This window comes from Zeus faber (assembly GCF_960531495.2).
Source record: "Zeus faber genome assembly, chromosome: 22".
NCBI lineage: Eukaryota > Metazoa > Chordata > Actinopteri > Zeiformes > Zeidae > Zeus > Zeus faber.
In genome coordinates this window covers 14,951,038-14,975,224 of record NC_137209.1, presented here as the reverse complement: position 1 = coordinate 14,975,224, position 24,187 = coordinate 14,951,038, and the positions used below count along the sequence as shown (strand labels likewise).

At 46.5% G+C, this 24,187-nt stretch overlaps 2 protein-coding genes across 2 annotated transcripts in view; one reads left to right on the top strand and one right to left on the bottom strand.

Moving 5' to 3' along the window:
* eml3 (EMAP like 3) overlaps nucleotides 1-18,287 on the bottom strand; it is a gene marked incomplete at its 3' end in the record, with an annotated part of 38,694 nt that extends 20,407 nt beyond the window's left edge. Inside the window, exons 1-6 of the mRNA XM_080023542.1 lie at nucleotides 18,050-18,287; nucleotides 5,048-5,224; nucleotides 4,496-4,610; nucleotides 3,393-3,893; nucleotides 1,035-1,151; nucleotides 778-806 (exon numbers count right to left, since the gene is read on the bottom strand). Coding sequence (XP_079879668.1) covers nucleotides 778-806; nucleotides 1,035-1,151; nucleotides 3,393-3,893; nucleotides 4,496-4,610; nucleotides 5,048-5,224; nucleotides 18,050-18,074 — 964 coding nt within the window. The 5' untranslated portion in view covers nucleotides 18,075-18,287. The remainder of the gene's footprint in view (nucleotides 1-777; nucleotides 807-1,034; nucleotides 1,152-3,392; nucleotides 3,894-4,495; nucleotides 4,611-5,047; nucleotides 5,225-18,049) is intronic.
* A 249-nt stretch (nucleotides 18,288-18,536) lies between these two features.
* Nucleotides 18,537-22,207, top strand: ecsit (ECSIT signaling integrator). The gene is made up of 8 exons (XM_080022907.1): nucleotides 18,537-18,632; nucleotides 18,868-19,031; nucleotides 19,129-19,534; nucleotides 19,680-19,903; nucleotides 20,697-20,754; nucleotides 21,149-21,297; nucleotides 21,424-21,529; nucleotides 21,652-22,207. The coding sequence occupies exons 2-8, from the start codon at nucleotides 18,891-18,893 to the stop codon at nucleotides 21,921-21,923; spliced, it is 1,356 nt and encodes a 451-aa protein (XP_079879033.1). The 5' UTR covers nucleotides 18,537-18,632; nucleotides 18,868-18,890; the 3' UTR covers nucleotides 21,924-22,207.
* The last annotated feature ends 1,980 nt before the right edge of the window (nucleotides 22,208-24,187 follow it).

The window sequence follows — 24,187 nt, the reverse complement described above, 5'->3', positions numbered from 1 at the left end:
CCAAGCTCCGGCTTTTTTTGGCCGCTCCTTAGTGCTCAGTCCAAAGCAATAAAATATCACGACCGCTCAGAAATGTTTAGCTTGCACGTCTCTTAAACACTTTGTCCTGAGGAGATCAAACCTTAGAGATTATCGAACCGCTTCCGATGAGCGACCAAAAAGCAATTTCCCGGCGCGTGAATCCCCATTAGAGTCGACTCGCGCGCGGCAATTAGGGTGAGAGAGAGAAAGAACTTGTCCTGCGATGCTCTTCGCTTTGGGAATGGGGCCTAAAACAACTAGCCACACAAAAGGCCAACGCTCGTAAAAAAAAGCTTTGGCAGAAACCGCGAGCGCGGCTTTGGCGGATTGGACGAAACGAGGAGGGCGAGCCGGTGCGGGGTCGGTTGCGCACAAATTTCCCACACGGCGCGTCAAGCCGACAGTTGGCTCAGCGAATGTACAGCTTGAGTCGGGGCTCGGCCAGAGGGGGCCAGAGCCAGAAACGTGGTTCTCATAAAAAAATAAAAGGACTCATTAAACTAAAAAAAATAAAAAATAAAAGGACATAATAATAATAATAATAATATGGGGTCGTAAAAACGAACACAGAGAGCTAAGCTGCACAGTAGCCACTGCGGAAAACTGACCAGTCACTGACTTCCACTGACTGATGGACGGACAGAGGGAAAGACGGATGGACAGACAGACAGACAGATAGATAGACGGATAGAAAGAGAGACGGACGGAGGGATAGTGAGACAGACAGACAGACAGACAGACAGACAGACACATCACCTGCGCCGGCGATTATTTCCTTGGCACGGCTGTAAAGAAACAAGACAACAACAGCTCAGACTATTTGCTTCAGAGTCCCCATTTTTCACGGGAATGGAATGTTACTGTAACAAAATAGCCGGAGTAAAAAAAAAAAAAAAAAAAAAAAAGGCCACTGGCACTCTAGTTGGCAACGGGGCTGCAGTGGTGAAATACGGGCGCGTCAGGTCAGCGATTGGAACAGAAACTACGGAACGGTGATTGACGGCGCGGCTCACTTCTCCAGGCTGGAGGAGCGTGAGAGCAGGTTGGACGACGACGCCGCCTTCTTATCCAGACGCTTTTTGGTCCTCTCCAGGGTCTCCTTCCCCAGCTTTTCGCTGTTCCTGCGAACCCTGGAATGGAAAGGGGAAGGACAGGAGAGGGAGGAAAGGGAAGGGAAGGACGGGAAGGGAAAAGGGGAAAAAAAAAAAAAAAAAAAAGAGAGAGAGAGGAGGGAGGAGAGAAGAAGCAAGGGAGGCCGCGTGAGAGGAGGCCATCTTCAGCTGTGCGGAGCAGGAAACATGTGGCGGGCTGTGTGCACGGGTGCACATGTGTAAACACACAGAATAAATAGCAGACATTTGCATGCATTTAAGCAATGAAGGCAGGTCCACTCATGCACACACACACACACACACACGCACGCACACACACACACACACACACACAGACACTCACACACACACCCACACACACACACACACACACACACACACACACACACACACACACACACACACACACACACACACACACACACACACACACACACACCAAGTGTGAGTTATCATTAATACCACATCTGCATGAGAGCGGTTTCCCTGTGATAAACAAACATGCGTTTCCTTTGATTCAGACGGGTGCGACGCTCGGAAACGCACGTTTCAAAGCCCCATAAAGGGACTCGGGCCCCCGAGGGCCGCCGTATCCGCTCGCTACAGGAGGATGGCCAAAATTCACCTCAAACTGCCGCCAACAAACGCGGGTCACCGTGAGCGCTTCGTCATCCCGATTTTTAAGAGCCATTTTGCGGAATCACTCGGCTCACTACTCCTACTGTGTAGTGAGCAGGGGATTTGGAACGTGCTGTCGGTTACACTCTGAGCTCTGAGATCTATGAAGTGAAACTCAGCCATCGACATCCCCGCCTGGATACCCCCGATGTCTTTTCGACACCCTGCCCCGAACAGACGAGCACACAAACTTCAACGAGGGGCGCTTCATTTCGGGTCGGTAGGCTGTTGTTGTGGTTATTCGGCGTCCACAGGGGTGGAGTATTAGTACCGCTGCCGTCCATGGAGGGGCGTAGACGAGATGAGCTGGAAGGCCCGCCGCATATGTTATCAATTGACGGCCTTCTCAAAGCCCAGCAACGACGAAGTGGAATAATAGACGCGCGCGCACGCAATCATGCAAATTAATACAAGCAACGCCGGGTGGGTTTGGAGGGTCGCTCGGCGACGGAGGTCGGTCGAACGGCTTCGGGCGCGAACGGATAAAGAAAAAAACAAAAAAAAAGAGAACAGATATTGATCTGAAAAGGCAAAGGAGACGCATACAGATCCCAGAAGGCAAGAGGCGGCTCCTCGATTGGGTGGATTAATGGGTTAGTGCAGGATTACGTGGAAGCGACACCCGAGAGTTGCGGAACGTCTCAGCTTGTGTCACTGCAAAACCCAGTCGAACGGTCATGGGGTCCCGTAGGCCGCTCCACGCGGCCTACGGTGTACAGCGCAAATCGGGATGGCTGCAGTGCGGTCCCGGCAGGAAGGATAACTGTGGAGCTCCTTGCCGATCAACTCCAACTCTGGTCGGTTGGTCGGCTTCTAACTTTGGCGGGATTCCTGAGGGTCACGAGCCTCCCTCCAACCCCGCAACTCTGTGCCAGGATCCTGATAGAAGAGCAAACTCTGTATACATACTCAAATAATCTCATCCTTAGGGTTGAAAACTCCTGTGGCCATCTCGTGCATGCATGTCACGCTTCGTGATTACTATCATGATGTTATATATTATCATCGCTATTATGGTCCGTGCTGTAAATATTGACACGGCCACGCCCTCTACCTTGATGCAGCCCCCTACACGCCACCTCTCAGCACCTCTCATCCCATCATTCAGCACTGTTGCTATTGCATGAGCGGTGCTGTGTTCAATTCCCCTCCCGTCATATTTTCCACTGGCCCCAAATTCTGCATTTAAGTATGCGCCTTTGTGTGTGTGTGTGTGTGTGTGTGTGTGTGTGTGTGTGTGCTGATCTTGGACTCGTCACTCGGCGTGCACAAGCTCTGAGGTTGTTACTCTAAAGGCCTTGTGTTTCCCATCCCACGCATCCAGCCCTCTCTTCACACACATGGCACGAGGAAAAACTAGAACGCGCAACGCCCTCTACCCTTCCGTTCCTTGTACACAGCACAGTAATGACCTGGCAACCTTGGGCCCTATCTGGTTTCAACAACGGGTGTTTGCAGTTACACAAGTTGGTGCCCAGATTAAGTATGAAGCTTTGTTTGTTTGTTTTTGTTAAAGCCATGCAGTCATGCACAACGGAGATGATGAGGATGAATAATTCCAACGGCGGCGGGGTCACGCACAGCAGCTTCTTCTCTCCTGCCTGAGAGGAGGGGGCCAGGGGCCCTGAGCTGGCACCGGGGCTGTGGTCTTTGGCAGGGGCTGTAGCAGGGGACTGCTCCTCAGAGGAGCTGGTATTAGTGTCCCTGGAGTCCTCTCTCTGGAGCCTCCCGATGGTGGTGGGATGAATGGACTCCTCCACGGAGGACAACCAGCTCAGTTCCTTGTCCGCCTCGTCTTCCAGCTGCTCCTCGTCCTCTTCCTCCAGCCCAGGGACACGGTGGAGCCTGGCCCGGACACCCTCCACCATGGGAAATCCTTCGGGGAGCGCGTCTTCCAGCTGAAGGCTCTGGACTGCCCTGGTCAGGGGAAGGGAGATTCTGTCCGGCCCAATGTTGGAGCCCTGTCCAGTGGCTTCTGTCTGCGTAGACTTGTCCAGTGCAGAGGGTCTGGGCCTCGGGTCCAGGGACACCGGGTCCACAGTTTGGCCATTCTCATGGATCCCCAAGCTGTTTGAAACTTGGCTAGAGAGTTTAAATGTTCAGATCAGAGAGAAAATTACACAGAAATTATATTCGCATGAACCAAGTTGCCTTGTCAAGCATGCTACTGCAGTATATACATACAGTACGTCACTGGTCCTACAGTAAGAATTGAAAACTGTTAGGCCCTGGTCACACGAGAATTTGTGTCCAATTTCAATACAATTGGGAGAAAAGTAAAAACCTGAAAAAACTTTGGCATGCAAAATGGTCGCTTTGTACAATTGCAAGATGGCTGTGGCCTGTGAAGAGGCAACAAGGAAGGTAATTAAGGAAGCTCTCCATTCTACTCTGCCAGAATATAAACAGTGACACAAAACAGACACTGTGTGGCTTGCAATAATTCGTCAGACAGCAGAAGATTGAGTCATTTGTTAGCGAGCTTTGTAATATATATATATATATATATATATATATATATATATATATATATAACTTTAGCACCATTATCACCTGCTTTGTAAAGACACAAAAACAAATCTTGCACAGTCAATCTTTGGTGTGATTGACTGTGATCAAACAGTAATGGGCAGGTTCTTCATCCACCCTCCCATGTTCCAATCCTCTCTGACCCGGATCGGTACCTTGCATTGGGGTGGCGCAGCCCGTCAGTGGCTGAGCTGGGGGATACCTTACGGCTGTTGTTGCAGCGCTCTAAACAGCAAGCCTGGTTCAGCACCCGCGCCGCACCTGGATTGACTGGATAATCACAGTTTGCAAGTTGGTAAAGGTATGTTAGTGTTGTGTAACTCACATTCAAGTGTGTGCCAAGTGTTGAACTTATTTTAAATTGACATCCATTTTTACAAAATGGTTGTCTGTCCGATTTCATTTTTTTACCCATCCTAGGTTAACTTAACTAGCGAAACTAGCGAAGATTTGTGTCGACTCCCACTTCCCTGCTCAGCGTCTGTAGGCTGTAGCTGGAGCCATCGGTAAAGCTGGAATGAAGTTAAGTGCAGGTTGCCCGCATACGAATCCCAGCCCCAAGAGTGATGAAAATCCCACCCACTGCTAAAGCAGTCCAATTTGATGAGAAAACACCAAAGCTGGCAACCCTGCACCTAAGTGTTGACCGGAGCAGAGAAGCTGGGGAAAATGGAAAACGTCTCGGTTATCTCCAGAGAATCACCCACCTGCAATCAGCTGCTCTTTCAGCAGCGGGATCAGCTGATCATGCAGTCGGAGCCTGCGCAGTGCGTCGGCCAGGGACGACTTCAGTAGCGTGATTTCGTCTTCCTGCGCCTGTAGACGCACCTCCATCGAGGAGGTTCGGTCGAGGCACTCGGCGCTGCTGTCTGCCGACACGTCATCTGTATGAAGAGACCGTGAGAGCCAAATCAGGGACTGAGGCAGTTTGCTCTCAGATTCCTCTAATGTGCCGGTGACATTTTGTTTGTATTGCATTTACATGTTATGATACCCATATGTACATCATATGTACACTGTCATCCACAACAGCAGTGTAGGGAAGCCTTGACATTCATACAATACAGGCAGGCACCACCAAGATGGGTGGTGGTATGTTAAGACTGAATCATTTAATTATTCTTACTGCCCTGCTAGAAATAACATGCCGCCCAATTAACAATACCGAACCCTAAATACAGCCACCTACATTTAGCTACTGTAATGGGCTTTCTGCTTGCTCGCTTGTGTGTCCTGGATGTGCTGTATTACACAGCCTGCAACTTCAACTCACTTCTGGTGTCCCCTGGTGATTCTGCTGTCAGCTGAAATGGATGTAGACGATTGAAAGGAGGAATTATACCCCGGATGGAGGAGTCGCCGAGGCCTCAAAGAACCTATTGTGGCCATAGTTCTGGTGCACATCTGTGGGTGTGCACATACAGAACAAAGCTATGGTTCTGGTCCAGACTGTATGTGGGAACTCAATGTGAATAAAGATACGTGTGTGTGTGTGTGTGTCTCTGCGTGTACGGCCAATTCTGGTCTTTTGAATAAACTCCCGAACAACTCAATCGGCTGGACATTGAATTGACTATGGCACAGGGTTAAAGCCAAACCCTTTTCTGGGAATGAATATCCTACTAATACACCACTAAGAATGAGCCCTGAGTACAGTTCTGAAAATGAACTCCAGAAATCGAAACCCTTTAAACTTAATGTCTATCACTAGATTTTGGAGTTCCAGGAATTTGCTCTGTGTGTGTCCTTGTTGATGAGATGGGAAACCTGAATGAATTCTTACACTTGTGTCACTGGAATGAGTTCCTTCACTCCTCTGACTGCATGGAACAAAGATGTTCATGGCAAGCAGTGAGAGAATATTTTTCTAGCGTTCAACTCATTCAATCAGAGTTACTCTCTCTCTCTCTCTCTCTCTCTCTCTCTCTCTCTCTCTCTCTCTCTCTCTCTCTCTCTCTCTCTCTCTCTCTCTCTCTCTCTCTCTCTCTCTCTCTCTCTCTCTCTCTCTCTCTCTCTCTCTCTCTCTCTCTCTCTCTCTCTCTCTCTCTCTCTCTCTCTCTCTCTCTCTCCCTCCCCCCCCTCATAGCTGCAATAATTGCTTTGCCAATGCATTCTTGCTTGGCCGTGTTAAGTGTTATTTTCGCATTACAGTCCATCGAGTGCTTGAGAAATTGCAGTGGAAGTGCTTTGCCGGCTCAGAAATAACTAGGTAGGAGTTACTCAATTGGGACTCCTCCCTGCGTGAGCACTTTATAGCACTGTTAACTCGTTCTAGTGGCCAAAATCACTGGCTAACCCCACAACCTGAAAGACCAAACTGTGGGCTGTGCTTAATGTCCATGGAATTTAACAGTTTAGTCTGTTAAGAGCATGTTCGAAGGCCTAGATTACTCCATCCAGGCATGGATTATGTCTCCAGTGTATGATTTGTGGCTAGTCAAGTGTTAAATTAGGCAAAGTCTGCAGCTATGAGTCACAATAATTGAACTGAGAAGGGGAGATGATAAGATTGTGAGTTGGACGTTGGCCCAGGAGGATGGGAGAGTTAGGAGGGGCCAGGGGCAAAAGGCATCTACTTAATACATGTTAAGTGAAGGGTAATAGATCGATCAGCCACAACATTAAAACCACCTTCCTAATACTTTGTAGGTCCCCCTCATGCGGCCAAAACAGATCTGACCTGTCGCGGCATGGACTCAACAAGACCTCTGCAGGTGTCCTGCGGTATCTGGTACCAAGACGTTAGCAGGTGGGGTGCGGGGTGCGGGGTGCGGTCCCCATGCATCGGGCTTGTTGTTACAGCACATCCAACAGATCCTCGATCAGATTGAGATCTGGGAAATTTGGAGGCCAAGTCAACACCTTGAGCTCTTTGTCATGTTTCTCAAACCATTCCTGAACATTTTTTGCAGAGTGGCAGGTAGCATTATCCTGCTGAAAGAGGCCACTGCCATCAGGCAATACCGTTGCCACAAAGGGGTGTACTTGGTCTGCAACAATGTTTAGGTTGGTAGTACGTGTCAAAGCAACATCCACATTGTGGTGTAGGGATGGTGTGGTTTAAGCAGCCACACCTGTCCTGGGTCTAGGTAATTGGGGTCCAGGATCAGAGTGGCTGCATACATGTTGCTCGTTGGTTGGTCTAACGAGCAACAGGTAAAACCCCCATTCCCACACACACTCTGGAGAGGAGCCCTTGTCATGAGACATATCCATCTGCTCCTGGGCTTATTCCAACTAGCCCACTCTCTTCAATAAACTGGTGTGTCTACAACCCCGTTGTCTGTGTCTCTGTGCTGGAAGTCCCTTAAAACACCACTTGAACACACGTGAATGCTAGGATCTGAGGTTTACCAGCAGAACATTGCCCAGAGCATCATCCTGCTTCCGCCATATTGCCTTCTTCCCATTGTGCATCCCGGTGCCGTCTGTTCTCCAGGTAAACAACGTACGGAAACCCAGCCATCAACAGGATTTAAAAGAAAACGTGACTCATCAGAAGTGGACCATTGAGCAATGGAAGAAGGTGTTCTGAAGGTCCTGCTGGTCCAGTTTTGACGCTCATGTGCCTTTTGTAAGCACTTCCGGCGGTGGACAGGCGTCAGCATGGCCACTCTTACTGGTCTGTACCATGCAGCAAGCTGCGATGCACTGTGTCCTGACACCTTTCTATCAAAACCAGCATGAACTTTTTCAGATATTTTTACTCCAGTAGCTCTTCTGTGGGATTGGACCAGACAGGCTAGCCTTCGCTACCCACACGCATCAATGAGCCTTGGGCGCCCATGGCCCTTTCACCGGTTCACCGGCTGTCCTTCCTTGGACCACTTTTGGTAGGTACTAACCACTGCATACTGGGAACACCCCACAAGACCTGTAATTTTAGAGATGCTCTGACAGAGGTGTGTAGTCATTTTAGCCGTGTAGCCTATTCACTTGCTGCCTTATATATCCCACCACTTGACAGACAGGTGCCATTGGAACAAGATGATCAATGTTATTCACTTCACCTGTCAGTGGTTTTAATGTTGTGGCTGGTGGGGGGTATATGCCTCAGTAGAGGGATTTACAGATGGGCTGGCTGCACAGGGGGTGACATGAAGGAAGATGGAAAAGGCGGAAAGACCCTCCCCTTTGTTTGGAATCTGATTGGGGTTGGTTGCCTCCAGTGGCTTACTGTCCATGCTTAATGTCCTTACAGTCCGTGCTATCAACAGAGCTCCGTGTTTTCCAACACAGGAATGCCCAGCACCCCAGGGATTTCATCATCATTGTATTACACAAAACGCTACAATCAAGGAGACAGTGGAGCTTCAGACCATGTTTAGGTCCACTGTGACTTCATCCCCTATGAGTCATAAAAGGAATCTACTTTGAATTCAAATTGAATTTGAGTTGCTTAAAAAAGTGAATGTATCCCAGAATGCAATATGGCAGTAAAATGTTACTGTAAGAATGGCTGGTTACAAGTGAAACTGGCTTCAACTCAAATGGGTTTTCTATGGAAAGGCTGTGTCTACTCTATTTATACACCGATCAGCCACAACATTATAATTGCCACTTACAACCACTAATATTGTGTAGCTCCCCCTCGTGCGGCCAAACAACTCTGACCCATTGAGGCATGGACTCCACAAGACCTCTGAAGGTGTCCTGTGGTATCTGGCAGCAAGACGTTAGCAGCAGATCCTTTAAGTCCTGTAAGTTGCGAGGTGGGGCCCCCCTGTATCAGGCTTGTTGTTCCAGCATATCCTACAGATGCTCAATTGGATCGGACCCTAACCCCGTCCATCCACATGATATAGAAGAAAACGTGATTCATCAGACCAGGCCACCTTCTTCCATTGCTCCATGGTCCAGTTCTGACACTCACGTGTCCATTGTAGGCGCTTTCGACAGTGGACAGGGGTCAGCATGAACACTCTGACCGGTCCACAGCCACACAGCCCCATACCCACCAAGCTGCGATGCACTGTGTGTTCAGACACCTTTCTCTAATAACCAGCATGAACATTTTCAGTGGTTTGTGCTCCAGTAGCTCTTCAGTCAGATCGGACCAGGCGGGCTAGACTTCATTCCCCACACGCATCAATGATTCCATGGGCGCCCATGACCCTGTTGCCAGTTCAATCTTGACAGGTGCCATTGGAACAAGATGAGCAATGTTACTCACTTCACCTGTCAGTGGTTTTAATGTTGTGGCTGAATGGTGTTGGTCTGTTGCAGAAAAATGTATAAAAACTTACAAGACAGTTTTTATCTGGCTGTTCCCAGAGTTACTGCCACATTGCATGCTGGGAACACTTTCTGCCATAAAATTGCATATTGGCAGATGCTCTCAGCAAAATCTGATTTCCCCAGTTTGCTTATTATGATTATTAGGTTTCCAATTAGGAGTTAATTTTCAAAGTAGCTATACTGTTACAAACTAATCAGCTGAGGGAATCCTGTGACATCTACCAATCTTATAAACATTATGTAAATTAATCGGGCCAAGAGACGACTTAAAAGCATTACTATTTCATTTCTATGATTCTTACAGCCATAATTTTGGCATTTATCACTCTAATTCATGGCGGATGTGTAAGAGATTGCGAGTGCATGAAGACATGGTGCATGCATAAGCAAATCCAGTTGGCTTCGACAACACCACCGCTTTATGGTGACTTGGTCTGTCGTCACCATAGCAACCTCTGGCCTATGGCCAGCGCCAGGAGAGGATGTGGGAAACACTTCCTCTCCTGGCGGTGGGTGAGAGAAGCAGCTTGTTTGGATTTTTCAACTGTACGACAAATTTTCTCTGAAGAACAAATGTGGCTGAGTTACACAGGAAGTGCAAGGTTTAAAAAAACAAACAAACAAAAAAAACATTAGGTTCTGCCTAGTCACATGCAACGCAGACGGTGCACGTAGTACATGAAAGCACTCCAGATGACAAGTATAAAGATATGTAGGCATAAACACACACACACACACACACACACACACACACATCGGCCTGGCAAACGGATGCAATTCAAAAGCAAACAGGCATATTGACGTTGATGGAAAAGGAAGGAACATGTAAGATCATAAAAAAAGCTTCGGTTAGGCCCTAATCCAATATGCCACGGCCCCCGTTTACACTTCGAAGAGACGGTTTAGCCTTTGCCCAGGCCGAACAGCTCCCCCAAACCCTCCACTGTAAACAACCTGATGATAAACAATTAAAACATTCCATTCCTTTCTTTTTTTTGGTGAGGTTTGCAGTTGTAAAACGAAGGAAGAAAATTAAGCGAAGGAAAAGCAGAAACACATGCTAAAGGCCTGTTACGGGCCTCCTGCCACGTTCTTTTGCGACGGGAAACTGGGGCTTTCATCCACTTAGGAGGTGCATCAAAGTTCTGCTGGACTCCTCTGTAAATTAACAGGTTCTTTCCTTTTGAGACCAAATAGGCTCATTTTAAGCCAAAAATTAGACGGTGCATGCTGTTCCCTTGAAGACTCAAGGCCAAGTGTAGGGGCACTTAGTCAAGCATATTTTCACTTGAATCTAATGAAATATTGACCTATTTTCACCATATAGTAAGAATCTGCCGCTATTTTATTTCAGAGACAATGTTTGCATTTTTATGCTGCATTATTGAAAATATAAGTAATTGTCAACAAAAGTTCTCAACCTTCTGGCTTGTTGATTCTAGTGGAGTTTGTTTCGAAGAAGCTTTTATGGGGCTTTACGAAACCGCCATGTTTTTACAATAGCATAGTCATGATGTATGAGTGTTTCCTTTATTTCATGAAATAAACCTCTCAATTTGATGGTGCAGCAGTGTCACAGAGCACAGCTGATGACAATGGAATTTGAATAGACAGTTTTGAGACAGAAATCACTAATGCGTGCGTTAGAAACCTTTAAACCGTCATGTACTGCTATACTGTGAAAAATAAGTCACAATAAAAAAAAGATAACTCCTCAATGTGTCCATCTCGATAGTTTCATGTCAGAAAGGAAAGCAAGAGAAATGTGTGTCTGTATTTTTATTTTTTTGCGCTCGCATGTCTTAGTGATTAGTCTGAGCCTATAATTTAATTATTTACGGAATAATAATAGGAAATTGCTTCGGCCTGTCACCGCATCTCACGAATCATCTCATACAGTGGCTGTTCATTGTTTCATCTTCACAACAACTGAGTATTTGGTTGAAGATTCAATCTCTGCGGGGGTTCCGCTGGTTCAAACACAGACATTAACTAGGTGGCCTACAATTACTGTAGCTAAATTCAGCATGACATCTGCCACGACCAGTAAATAAACACGCTCCACTGATCTGGCCTCTCAACGCGACCGACCCGCTCAAGCAGAGGAACCGTGCGCCGACTTCACCGTCGGAAACCCGATCCCCACCAAAAAGAGGAATCGCGACGCGAGCGAGGGAAATTATTTCGCCGCTGAAAGTGCCAGGTGACAACGCTGCGCTTTTTCGGAACGCCTGCTGCGCCTAAGTTGCCTCAGGGTTGCTGCAGCTTAGGACCCATGAGAAAACAATTGAGCCCCTCTTCAAGGTCTAGTAATGGCGGACGCTCTGCATTTACAGGTAAACAGTGAACGGGAGGGTGACTATCCAGTGCTGAAAGCAACAAAACAGGTACTTAAAGGACGTCTTTTTCCTCAGACGGGGAAAAGCAGAAATATCGAGCTACTTGACAGTTTCAAGGCACAATAGACAAACACACTTGAACATATACAAACACATGACCGCGTACACACCTGTATACAAACAGCGGGTTTGCACAGGCACGCCTCGCAAACACAGGGAAAGGCTTTCGAGTGGGAGATGTAACTGATCAGGAAGTAACGTGACACCCCAAATCAGCGCTCCATCTCTCTTTCTCTGTTCCGGTTCACACTGGCTTGCTCAAACTGACCCTGTTTAAAGGAATTTTGACGAGTTGTTTTTTCCCCCCTATCCCTTCCGCTGGTGTACATGTTTTATTTTTGTTTAATGCATCTATGTAACGAACATAAGAAAATTAGACCATCGGCCATGAGATGGACATGTTTCCGTACCATGAAGATGAATGTTACAAAATGCTTGTCACCAGCAATACTCCTGATACGCATTATGCACGGTAAATTACATGACCTCACTGCTACCGGAATCAGAATCGGTTTTAATTTCGTCGGGGGCATTTACATTTACGAGCAATTCCTTGCCGTCTATACATACCGCAAACAGCTGTTGTTCAAAAGTCACACTTCAACTTTCACGCCTCCCTTCCAGCACAGATTTGCATACGACCAGAGAGACGAGCCGGCTCCTCGAGAGGAGGGGTGAGAGCAGCTTGAAACTCTGTCACAAAAAAAAATCCAGAACAAGCTCGTACTGCGGTGCTAATTTGAGATCAAAAAGTCCTCCGGAAGTATCACTTTAGTCATAGCCCGGCAGAGAGAGCCGTAACCCACGGAAACATTATCGCCCCAAACGCGAACTGTGGATGTTTTTTTTGGGGGTCGGGTCGGCCTTTCCTCACGCCGCGGGCCGGGCGATCCAGTCGCTGCACCGCGGGCCACGTTTCACTGGCAAAATCATACTAACGGCCGGGGGTGGAGGGGAGGCCCGAACGAGGACGTTGACGCTTGACTATGCGGCGATCTCCGAAAGAAAAGAAAGGAGAATTTGATCTCCAAGCTGCAATAAAATGAAAATTAAAGAAAATATGCTTTCTTTGTGAGGAACCATCCGGGTCATTCCGGTTCCTGCGGGTGTCTGTCCGGTCCAGAGCGTCTCCAGCTGGAAGAAATTGACCATTTTGTTGAGTCTCTCTGCATAATCTCACAGCATTTCATTTTTTTTTTTTTTTGTCCTTCGGGCTCTGAATCAGGGGTTTACAACTCAGATTTACAACTCGCCCTCAAAACGACTGCTTTCATCTTCGGCATGATTTGAGCCGGGGCTTGATTTGAAACTGCCGCCTTTGTTAGAAAGCACTCGCACTCACTCTGGGCCGATACAGTAGTTTAAGTCAAGATTTTCTGGGTTGGGGGAAGGCATTTTTCTCTGATGTGCTACTGCAGGCTTGCGCTGCATTGGCAAACGGGTGACGCATCTTGTTCCTCTTCTGCGTCCGCCCACTCGCGACCTCGCCTCTTGCTCAATTCCACGCTACCCACAGACTGGCGAAGTTCAACGCACCTTCCCCACGTCTGATAGCGATTGCGTCGCCCCTACACCGCAGAGCATCCTGTGGTGCACTGTAAGGCCCGTGCGCCGGTGAGCGCGTTGCGAACGCCGCCCGCACAAACGCACACCCACACAAACGCACACCCACCTCCCACACGGGGAGGAGAACATGGTTGCAAAACCTGCATGGCTGCAATGTGCGGTAGCTTTTTGGCCACTCCTTTTTTTTTTTTTTTTTGGCAGAGGCAAACACATAAACGGCAGAAGCTGTGACGTGAGATGTCAATCCAGTGAAAGGGCTGGTTCTTGCTGGGGGAGGGTGAAGGAGTGAGTTTTAGGAGAGGGAAGAGACAGAGCCAAAGAACTCAGCTGACTCCAATTCTTAATCCCAGGCGAGAGACCCCCTACGGCTCACACTACACGTCATTACCGATAGCAATAAACCACCCATTCATTCGTTTTTGGGTCCCGGGGTGAAATTGGGGGACTGAACGTGCACCTACATGTTATGGTCGCGGAATGTGTCATTAAGGGAGTACACACACCTAATAACCCCCCCAACCCAGGGCGATTTTAGATCTGCTCCCAAAGTGAACTACCAAAGCCTTGGCACAGGGACAGCATTGTGTCACGGTTTTGATTGTAAGGTCTGGCTGACACACACAGGAATATTATTCAAGACTATTCTTGCAGCACAAACAGATGACAAAGGCATGATGTAGTTCTGTTGACTCAACCCTGCACACAAAGCACTGGAGTGCGTTGGTGTTACACCGTGCAATGTAGACCGGATTCCATGCCGTTCTCCAGGTCCCCCTACAGCACTGTATGTATTTCCACCCGGGAAGGCCCAGAAGCAATGTTAGAATCACGATCATTCAATCACAGGGTTGCACAGTGCTTTTAAATCCCGCCAAAGCCACCCCTTCTGCTGGAGAAGTTTGCAGTGATGCGGGGACCAGGTCGGAGAGCAACACGGGCGCACCTCACGCGAGGCGCCATCTCCATTCCTCATCGGCGATCTCGACCCCTTTGCCGGTCGGCTCGGTAAGGACAACGGTGAAGAGTGCGGAAGCCCGTCGGAGGGATTCATTGGACGGCGCCACTTCTACCGCTTACACAATCAAGGGTGAAGACAATTGCACAATCTGAAGAAAATGGCGCGTGGACTGCAAACCAAGTGCTGTGTCCAGAACCACGATAGCACCAACATTCAGTTTGGAGTATGTAGTGCACCATTTATAAGGCAGGGCAAGATGAAGGCCCTAACAGGTGGCCAACATCTTGCCAGGAAGATGGGGATATAATCACCTGAAAACTCACATCACTTTGACATCTGTTATGCGGTATTACTAAATACTGGGATACTTTTTAAACTACTTTATTAAGCATGTTTTGGTTACGAGTAGTATGCTTGTACCAGCAGTTCTTAGATTCCTACATTCTTAGGATACATTTGTATGCATGTTTTTATTATTTTTTGGTACTGCAAAAACTGAGACCAATAGTCATTAAATGGAATGAAACATAATAGCATGTCGTGAAAAATGGCCTCTCCGACGTGAAATCTGTTATTCGTAACACGATGTGTACCAATGATTACAACACTCTGCGATAGTTAATTCTTCCGATACCACCCCTGCGTGTAACACACTGTCACAATCAGGAGACAGGCAGCCATTCAATATTCTTTTAATAACCACATAACAATCATGTGATGGGTATGAATCAATAAAGTCATTCGCCTGAGATTAGCTGTCTTAGAGGCAGAACGGGAAATCCAGAGACACAGAAACACGGTATGCTTCCTAACAGAATTACGACTAAAAAAAAAGTCATGTTGCAGCACATTGCTGTCGTTTTGAGAGAGGAAGATGTGACGCCTGTTGTTCCGAATTCCTGCTAAACATTGGAACCTGTTCCTTCGTGAATGTTTATAACAGCAATAATGAGTCATTAAAAAAAAACAAAAAAAAAAAACATCTACAGGACTCAACTAGTCGTTTGAAACTATATATTCAAAGTTGCTGCCATTTGCCTGCTGTGCCAGCCAATGTAGGCCCCTTTCCCCCTTCCGCTGAAAGGCATAAATCTACTGGCATTGTTCCATACGGGTGTAATGTGGGAACAGAAGCCGGTTTTGACGTTCCGTAAAAGTTGTTCCCTGAATTTCCTCACTCTAAACCTCAAATAATTTCCGGAAAAAAGCCAGTACGGCTGTGAATGGAAGTGTGTGTGAATGGAAGCAGTAGCATTGCCGGTATGAGCAGGTCAAGTAAGGGTAGAGTCAAATCCAGATACCGGCAAAGCACAAATAGTGGGGTTTTACGAATATCTATTCCGTACAAATGTTTCAAAGGTTATCTGTTTTTCGGGAAGAAAAACAAAAATCACTCTGTTGCAACGACGCAAAACTGAAACACCTCCAGTCTCTACAGAGACAGGTCTTTATATTCTTAACAATATTTATTTTTCTTCTTAAAATTGCGGGGAGGTGGAAACCAAAGCGCATCTCTCTGAGAGCCAGGAAAAAAAAAAAAATAACGATTCAGATTGTTACGTCGGTTGCCTACAGATTGTCCATTGCATCTACACTGGAAATAACGTACTAACCCTTACCCATTACGTCCTCTAACTGTAACAGTCGTCAAATGTGGGAAAGGACTCCAGTGGTTTTCCGTAAAGGAGGCCAATGTGTGAATGACTACCTGATGCCTTTGCCGGATATTTTTTCTGCAGCAATGTTACGGATTCCATGTGGTAAAGGAGCTTAGGATTTTTTGCATGTGCGTGTGCGTGTGCATGTATATGTGTGTCTGTGCCTTGCATGGCTTTAAACGGAATTGCATGGATACTTTCAAGTATATAAGTAGAAAGTACGTCACCTTTCATTTTATATTTACGGTATAACCAGCCAACAACACCCGGCCCCTCCATATGTGTGTATGCATCCCTACAGGCTGCTCACCTGGAGAATTGGCTTCTGCTGTGAAGTCAGAGTTAAGTAAGTGTCAAAGTCAACCATCATGGTGAAGTCGAAATCGAGCACATTCATTCACGTGGTATGCATTTTTTTTTTCCACATTTTTGACTCCTGTTGACCACGGGAATGAATGTGTGACACATGATGTGGCGCAACTGGTCAGCTGAGAATGAAACACTGCCGAGCAGTGCTGAGTGTACAATGAATGGCCCGGTTCATTACCGCAGCCAAACCGGATGATAAGATTTGAATATATACCCAAATCGTCAACGGAGGACGACTGAGATGAATGGATTATATCTTGTTTTTTTCGGGGGAGTATTATTACTAGAGCGTATCATCTATGAGTGAGATAAGCCAATGGCAAAGAAGGGTTATGGAACAGGGGAAAATAACTCGCGTGGCTCCGGTTCCCTGCTGCTGCAGAGTGTGCTGAGAGCCGACGGGAGCCAAGTCTCTTCCCCCGGCGCGGGGAGCCTCGTCCGCAGATGCTGGCAGGCGTCTTGGCGGGATATTTACTGCTGCGCGCCCTCCTCCCCTCCCCTCCCCTCCCCTCCCCTCCTAGCCTTACCCCAATCCCATTTTACAAGTAAACACAAAATCAGCACGTAAGGTTCGGGAGGGAGGGGCTCGGCCCCACTAATGTGCAACAATAGTGGCGTTGTGCTGTGGCCCAAGCGGGTGAGGTTCATGCCACTGTGAAATTGATTGATTCATTGTCAATAGTGAACAATTTCAATCATGATTGACCATTGTTTTTACGTCTTTGCCAAAGCCAGCTTTACCTAAGGGGGGCTGTGGGAATGGAAAATGCCTATAAATTTAAAGCATTACAGTTATTCTTCTTATTATTATTATTATATTATTATCACATTATAACAGTAGAAATATTATTTTAACTGGTCGTGTGGCCCCATAACTCATAGAACAGCAAGGCTGTGTTTGACCTGCACCTTTAAGGCCCCTGCAGGTGTCCTACCAATTCCACAGAGCTCTGCCACACAAAAACAAAAAACAAAGTACAGAACACGTCAAAAATTCCGGCGTCCATTTATAACAAATTACTTCTTATTTTCTACCCGTGCGTTGTCCCGTGGCGTCACAGAGGATAAGCCGTGGGGTGGGTTTGTGGGGGAACTGTTATCTTTCACCTGCACCATTATCACAGTTGACGTCCATCAAAACACCGACGCTCTACAGTGAGGAGAAGGAAAAAAACCCAAAACGATTCTGGAAACGTTGGGTTAAACTGTATGTAATTATAGTTAAATTACACGAACGGGATGGGCTGGATAATTGCACGTTCCTGAAACAACAACAAAATGAGGGCGCTCTTTTTTTATTTTTATTTTTTTGTTTACACTAACACACCCACGCGGCCAAATAGTACGCAGTGCAATTTAAACCCTTAGTGTGATGCCAGTGTTCAAATAAAATAAAACCAAAGGCCTGTTTTTGCACCCCGCACAAAGCCAACATTCAAACTAAAAATTCTTATACTAACTTGAAAAAAAATATTAATAATGAAAATAACGCATAAATCAAATGGCCTTTTGACTACTCACCGCAGCTAGTCGCGGAACCATCCATAGTCCGCCGTGGAGAGTTTCTCACTCAGTGAAGTTTATGTGGAGGTGTATTTTCCATGCTGAAAGCTGTCAGGGAAAACGCTCAAAAAAAAACAACAACCAAACAAACCCTGCACCGAAACCCGGTGAAATAAAAGTTTTACAGCCACAAATGTTGTCAATCAATGCCCTTCTGCTTGATATCGGCGTGTGGCTGCCGACATCCTCCTCAGCGACAGATCGGGTTGAGAGCCTTATAGTGAAAGTTGCGACACGGAATTGGTTACACCCCCTTATTACGTTCTAAAGCGTAAAAAAAAAAAAAAGAATAACAAAAAAAAATAAATAAAGAATACTTTAGCTGAGATTCTTTTTATTCGACGTGGATTTGTCGCCCCGGCTTGGCAGGTCTGCGTACCGCACGGAGACTGGAAGACGGAACACATGGTTGGCGCTCGTGTTTCGGTTTCTGCGGGGGGACTTATTTCCCGCGGCACCGAGCGATGACCGCCGGTCTTTCCAACATGGCGGCGTCCGTGAGCAGGGAGCTCTGAAGGAGACACATTTTCGCCCCGTAATGGTATGCACTGGTTGTGGCTGATGGGGATAAACTAGTGTAATTCGCAAGATTAGACACGCGTTGGATTCGGCGTGGTGTTGTCGCCTCGTGTTTTGATCTGTTATTTACTCGGTGACATTTCGTTTCGGGGCAGATCTTTTCGGAATAGTGTGTTCTTGTGGGCGTGGTAGGCCGTGGCCTGAATCCGGTGCTGCTTGTGATGCGGTGATAATCTCGACCTTTAAATCCCGCGAAGGTCAACGTCTGACGGCTTCCACCATGAACGGCACCCGCTGCCTGCTGAGGGTCCAGAATCTGTGGGTCCTGTCCACCTCGGCTCACCAGTATGCCGCTCTCCTCCAGTCGATGCCGGCCGCAGTCCTGCCAAAGGCTCCCGTCCAGTACGACACCCACCGCAAGGTATTTGAATTATGATTTGATTTATGATTCGCTTCCATCCTTAGTATTGATTTCTCAACGCTGCCGAACAAACCTAAACGCACGCCGCCGCCCGCAGGCTCTGAGGCAGTTCCACGGCGGCCCGGCACACCCCCAGGGTCCGGGGCCGCCCGGGGACTCGGAGGGGAGACGGGACGTTGGGGACGGGAGGTCGGTGGTCACCCAGGACGACCTGTTCGAGCGGGTGGCGAGGGACGCCAAAACCAAGGCCACCTTCAGCAAGGTGGTCGACGTCTTCCTCAAGAGGGACAAGCGGCGGCGGGGTCACGTGGAGTTCATCTACGCCGCCCTGAAGAAGATGCCGGAGTTCGGCGTCGAGAGGGACCTGGCCGTCTACAACAAGCTGCTGGACGTCTTCCCCAAGGAGGTGTTCGTTCCCAGGAACTATATTCAGCGCATGTTCAACCACTACCCCAGGCAGCAGGAGTGCGGAGTGCAACTGCTGGAGCAGATGGAGACCTATGGTGCGTCTCCGCGGCAACAGATTCTTTCCTACGTCTGTCCCTTCAGCCAAGCGTTGACTCCTTTTTAAATCACGCATTACACTGCAAATACAATCATTGTCGGATCAATGCGATTTACTGTATGATGTGTGTTTTGTGTGATCAGGTATTATGCCCAATGTGGAGACCAAGGTCCTGCTGGTGCAGATTTTTGGGGAGAAGGGCCACCCAATGAGGAAGTACCAGCGACTGATGTACTGGTTCCCCAAGTTCAAACACTTAAACCCCTTCCCCGTACCCCGCCAGCTGACAACGGATCCCGTGGACTTGGCCCGATTCAGCCTGGCGCGCATTGCAGGTGATCTGGATGCAAAAGCCACCGTCTTCCAGGTACCGGCTTCCCTCCTGCTTTGTTTTTGACTATGACCCTATAACATTGCATATGTCCACACATTATTACCATGCTACCAGATTAAAGTAAGACACGCAATTGCAATAGGGTGAGCAGAGTAGCCCAGGAGGACTGTTATTATGATGATAATTATTATTATTATTATTATTATAGAGGAGACAGAGTACTCTATCAGTGTTTTCAATAGGAAAATCTGAAACACTAGACTGAGTCTGCATAACTTGCGAAGAAATAGGTACTTAATTCAGGGAAATTGCAATCGTCTCAAGCTCACGTCAAAACTGGAGGCAAAATGATATTAAAGCGATACAATAAAAATATAAGAAAATGGCAATGTTTGGAAAATATATAATAAATCAAAAAATTTAAACCATACAAATAAAAGATGGAAAAAAAAAAAGTGATGTACAATAAACCTGACATTAAGTGTAAGCCATGATTGGTAAACAAAATGTGAGCAATAACTCAATGCACCAAAAGATTCCGCTGTAAAAAAAACAACTATACTTGTCTTAATTGTCGTATGAGGACAATGATAATATAATAATGAGCGCTTGTCCATAAAGTGAGGAAAAAAAATCTCTATTTTCATACTTTGTGGCCTCTAATGGTTGGCCTCATGTCTTAAATGAAAATGAACATTTAATGAGAATTTGATGCCGTATAGCTTGTTCTCTCTTGGTGTTTGCACCTTCACCGAAAGCTCTTGTTTTACAGTGGGGTAAATGATGTGTAGACAGTTCTAAAATTAAAGCTTATACCTTTTCCTAGATGCCTTACACGGATATTACAGAGAGTGGAGAGGAGATCACAGTTCCCTATATCGTAGGTATGGACATAGTTCCCCATTCTATATTTATTTTGCACTTCTGTAGCATTGTACTTTGGATTTGTGAATTTTTTCAAGAACTGAACTAGCATATTTTACAAACATAATTCTAGCTTTAAAAACAAATATTGTCTCCATTTATACCCCCCCCCTCCAAAAAATATGACTGATACGGTAAGAAACACACCATAAAATGACCTCCTGGTCATGCTGACACATATGGTTGTCAAAGTAACTTGATTGTGTGCGAATTTTTGTGAATTCCGCCTTTTCAATATACCATTACTGTCTAGTACCACCCCACCGTAGTCAAGAGTGCCTTTGCTATCTCTAACTTTTTGGTGGTTTCTTTAAGTATGACAACTCTATGTCCCTAAAATGTCGCTGGCGCCAGGTATCCAGAGCCCGGACCAGATGGAGCTGCTAGCCAAGCATAACCCCAGCAAGCCGGTGTTTATGGAGGGTCCCTTCCCTCTGTGGCTGAGGACAACTTGTGTGTATTACTACATACTCAGGGCAGACCCTCTCCCACTTGAGGAGAAGGTAAAAAAAAATTGGGTGAAATATACAGAATAAATGTGAAATACTCACCATGTTTTTAAATGATCGTTGTTTTTTTTCTCAAATATTCTATTACAATACAATACATTTTTCCGCTCTTCCCACAAGATGGAGGAGCCCTATGACCCAGAGAGGTGCTTTGACTACCCACTGCAGCTGAACCTGGAGTTGGAGCGGGACCTCGGCGATGAGGAGGACTTTGATGTGGATAGGGGTAGGAACCGGCAGAAACGGAAACTCGTGGTATAAAATCACTGAAAGCTTGGAGGTGTGCTGTGTATTTAGATTTTTTTTTAATGCATCTCCTCTCTCTCTCTCTCTTTGTCTCTCCCCCAGTGGACGAGGGCCCGGTGTTTGCCATGTGTATGACCAGCCAGGGAGACCAGGCCACCCTCAACCAATGGCTCTCCGGCCTACAGCAGAGCAACCCCATGTTGGGACGCGTCCCCACCCTCTTTCGCCTGGACGCCGGCCCGCGGGAGCTCCAGCGCTCCGACGGGGGCGGGAGCCGGCCGCACCGAGAGACTCCGGAACCGGAACCAGAACCGGAGCCCGAGCGGGAAGATATCGAAGAGGAGCGACGGCAAAGTCGGGGAATGAAGCAGTGAACAGGAGTATATCTCAAATAAAACGTTGTAATGGACACGGTGAGCAGGTGCTGAGATGGAACATTTGGGGCGGGGCGGGGCGGGAGGGATGGTTGCCCGGAGAGTCGGATCGCGTCTGAAAGAAAGAGAGCTGCGGCGATGGCTCAGAGCTCGTAGGAATTAATTCCATTTGTAACCACAAAGTCATTCGGTCGTGCTTTTAGGGAACCCGGCAGTAAGACTATTCGAGCAATTAAAAGGCACTGTGTGTCAAAGTCATAGAAATAAACAATCCACCTCCTGCTTGTGTTAATCCTTGTGGTTTGGCTGTGACTTATCACTACTGTGATGGACGACGACTGGGACTGGGACAGGGTCCTGAGTCCTTTCCTCCTCAAAAATGTAAGTACACCTGGTTTTGTCGTTCAAATCGTTCGCTTCCACGACATAGATGATGCCAGGGAACTGCACATTTAATCATGGTTGCATGGTTGGATGAAATAGACATTAACGATATATAGATATATGTAATGGATATACAAATATTAATAATATTAATAAAAGTAATTAATTAATAATATCACATTGGCAAATTGATTATATCTGTTTTGCGTGAAATCCTTGAAAATGCAAAAATTATGACAATGACAAATGATATATAGATATATATAATGGATATATGGATATTAAAAAAAGTAATTAACATCACATTGACAATAAATTGATTGTATTTGTTTTGCGTGAAATGCTTAAATGCTAGAATAAATTACACTGATGACAATAACAATGATATATAGATATACATAATGGATATACGGATATTAATAATAGTTATTAATTCATATCACATTGATAATAAATTGATTATATTTGTTTTGCGTGAAATCCTTGAATGCAAAAATGATGACAATGATATATAGATATATATAATGGATATACGGATATTTAAATAGTAATTAATGTCACATTGACAATAAATTGATTATATTTGTTTTGCGTGAAATGCTTAAATGCTCAAATAAATGCTCAAAATAGGACCTGAAAGTCATTCAATGTCGTGATAACAGTGACAATCACAATTATTACGTATGGTGTTACAGATAATCCATAGGGGAGCGACTAGGGCGCAGAGATGCGGCTACTTCAACAAAAGTACAGCGGCGACTCGTCGTCAACGTTGCCCCGTCGGTCCCTCGTCGCCTCCACTCAGCCCTCACCCGCGCCGGCTCGCCCTCCCCCGGAGACGGCAGTGAAGCGCTGGCCGTGAGCGAGCACCGGCGGAGGCGGGGAGGTGCCGGCCCCGACCGGGAACCACCACCTGGCATAGGTTTGTCGGAGCCACGTTTCCATGTGGCTCGTTTCGATGAGCAATGCCTCCGCCCGGTGTTAAGCGGCGGTAGTGACGGGCGGCGTCGTAATCGCGTTCGGATGTGTCTCGCAAAAACGGTCAACGCCGAGAGGGCGGACGGTCTGTCATCGCTCCCGCTACCTGGTTATTCGTTATTAGAACGCTACTTTCGATATCACCTTTAGACATTACAGTGGTATTAGTGTATATGTTGTTTATTTGTACTTTTTAGTTAGCTTACTTGTTTTTTTTAGCTACACATGCTACCTAGTTATTCGTTATTAGAATGCTACTTTCGATATCACCTTTAGACATTACAGTGGTATTAGTGTATATGTTGTTTATTTGTACTTTTTAGTTAGCTTACTTGTTTTTTTTAGCTACACATGCTACCTAGTTATTCGTTATTAGAACGCTACTTTCGATATCACCTTTAGAAATTAAGAGTGGTATTGGTGTATATTTTGTTTATTTGTACTTATTAGTTAGCTTACATTTTTTTTGTTGTAAACTTGCTACGTAGTTATTAGAACGCTACTTTTGATATCACCTTTGGAAATTAGAGTGGTCTTAGCGTGTATTTAGTTTATTTGTACTTTTTTTAGTTAGCTCACTTTTTTTGTAGCTACACATGGTACCCAGTTATTAGAACGCTACTTTCGATATCACCTTTGGAAATTAGAGTGGTATGAGCGTGTATTTTGTACTTTTTTTTTTTAGTTTATTCCATTAACTTTATTGCACATCGGAGCTGGGAGCCGACACATGCTCTCTCTCACACACACACACACACACACACACACACACACGATCCACAGAAAACCTACTGTGACAGGCCCACAGCCACCTTCAGCAAAACCAAGTACGTGCAAGAAATCAACAAGACAAGAAGCGCGTCAGAAACAAATCTCGACGGCGTGACGGCTGTGGCTCAGCA

Coding starts and splice junctions, on each gene's coding strand:
- ecsit (XM_080022907.1), top strand. CDS start 18,891: ATGAACGGCACCCGCTGCCTGCTGAGGGTCCAGAATCTGTGGGTCCTG. Junction 20,755..21,148: donor CACAGTTCCCTATATCGTAG/GTATGGACATAG, acceptor CGCTGGCGCCAG/GTATCCAGAGCCCGGACCAG. Junction 21,298..21,423: donor CTCTCCCACTTGAGGAGAAG/GTAAAAAAAAAT, acceptor TCTTCCCACAAG/ATGGAGGAGCCCTATGACCC.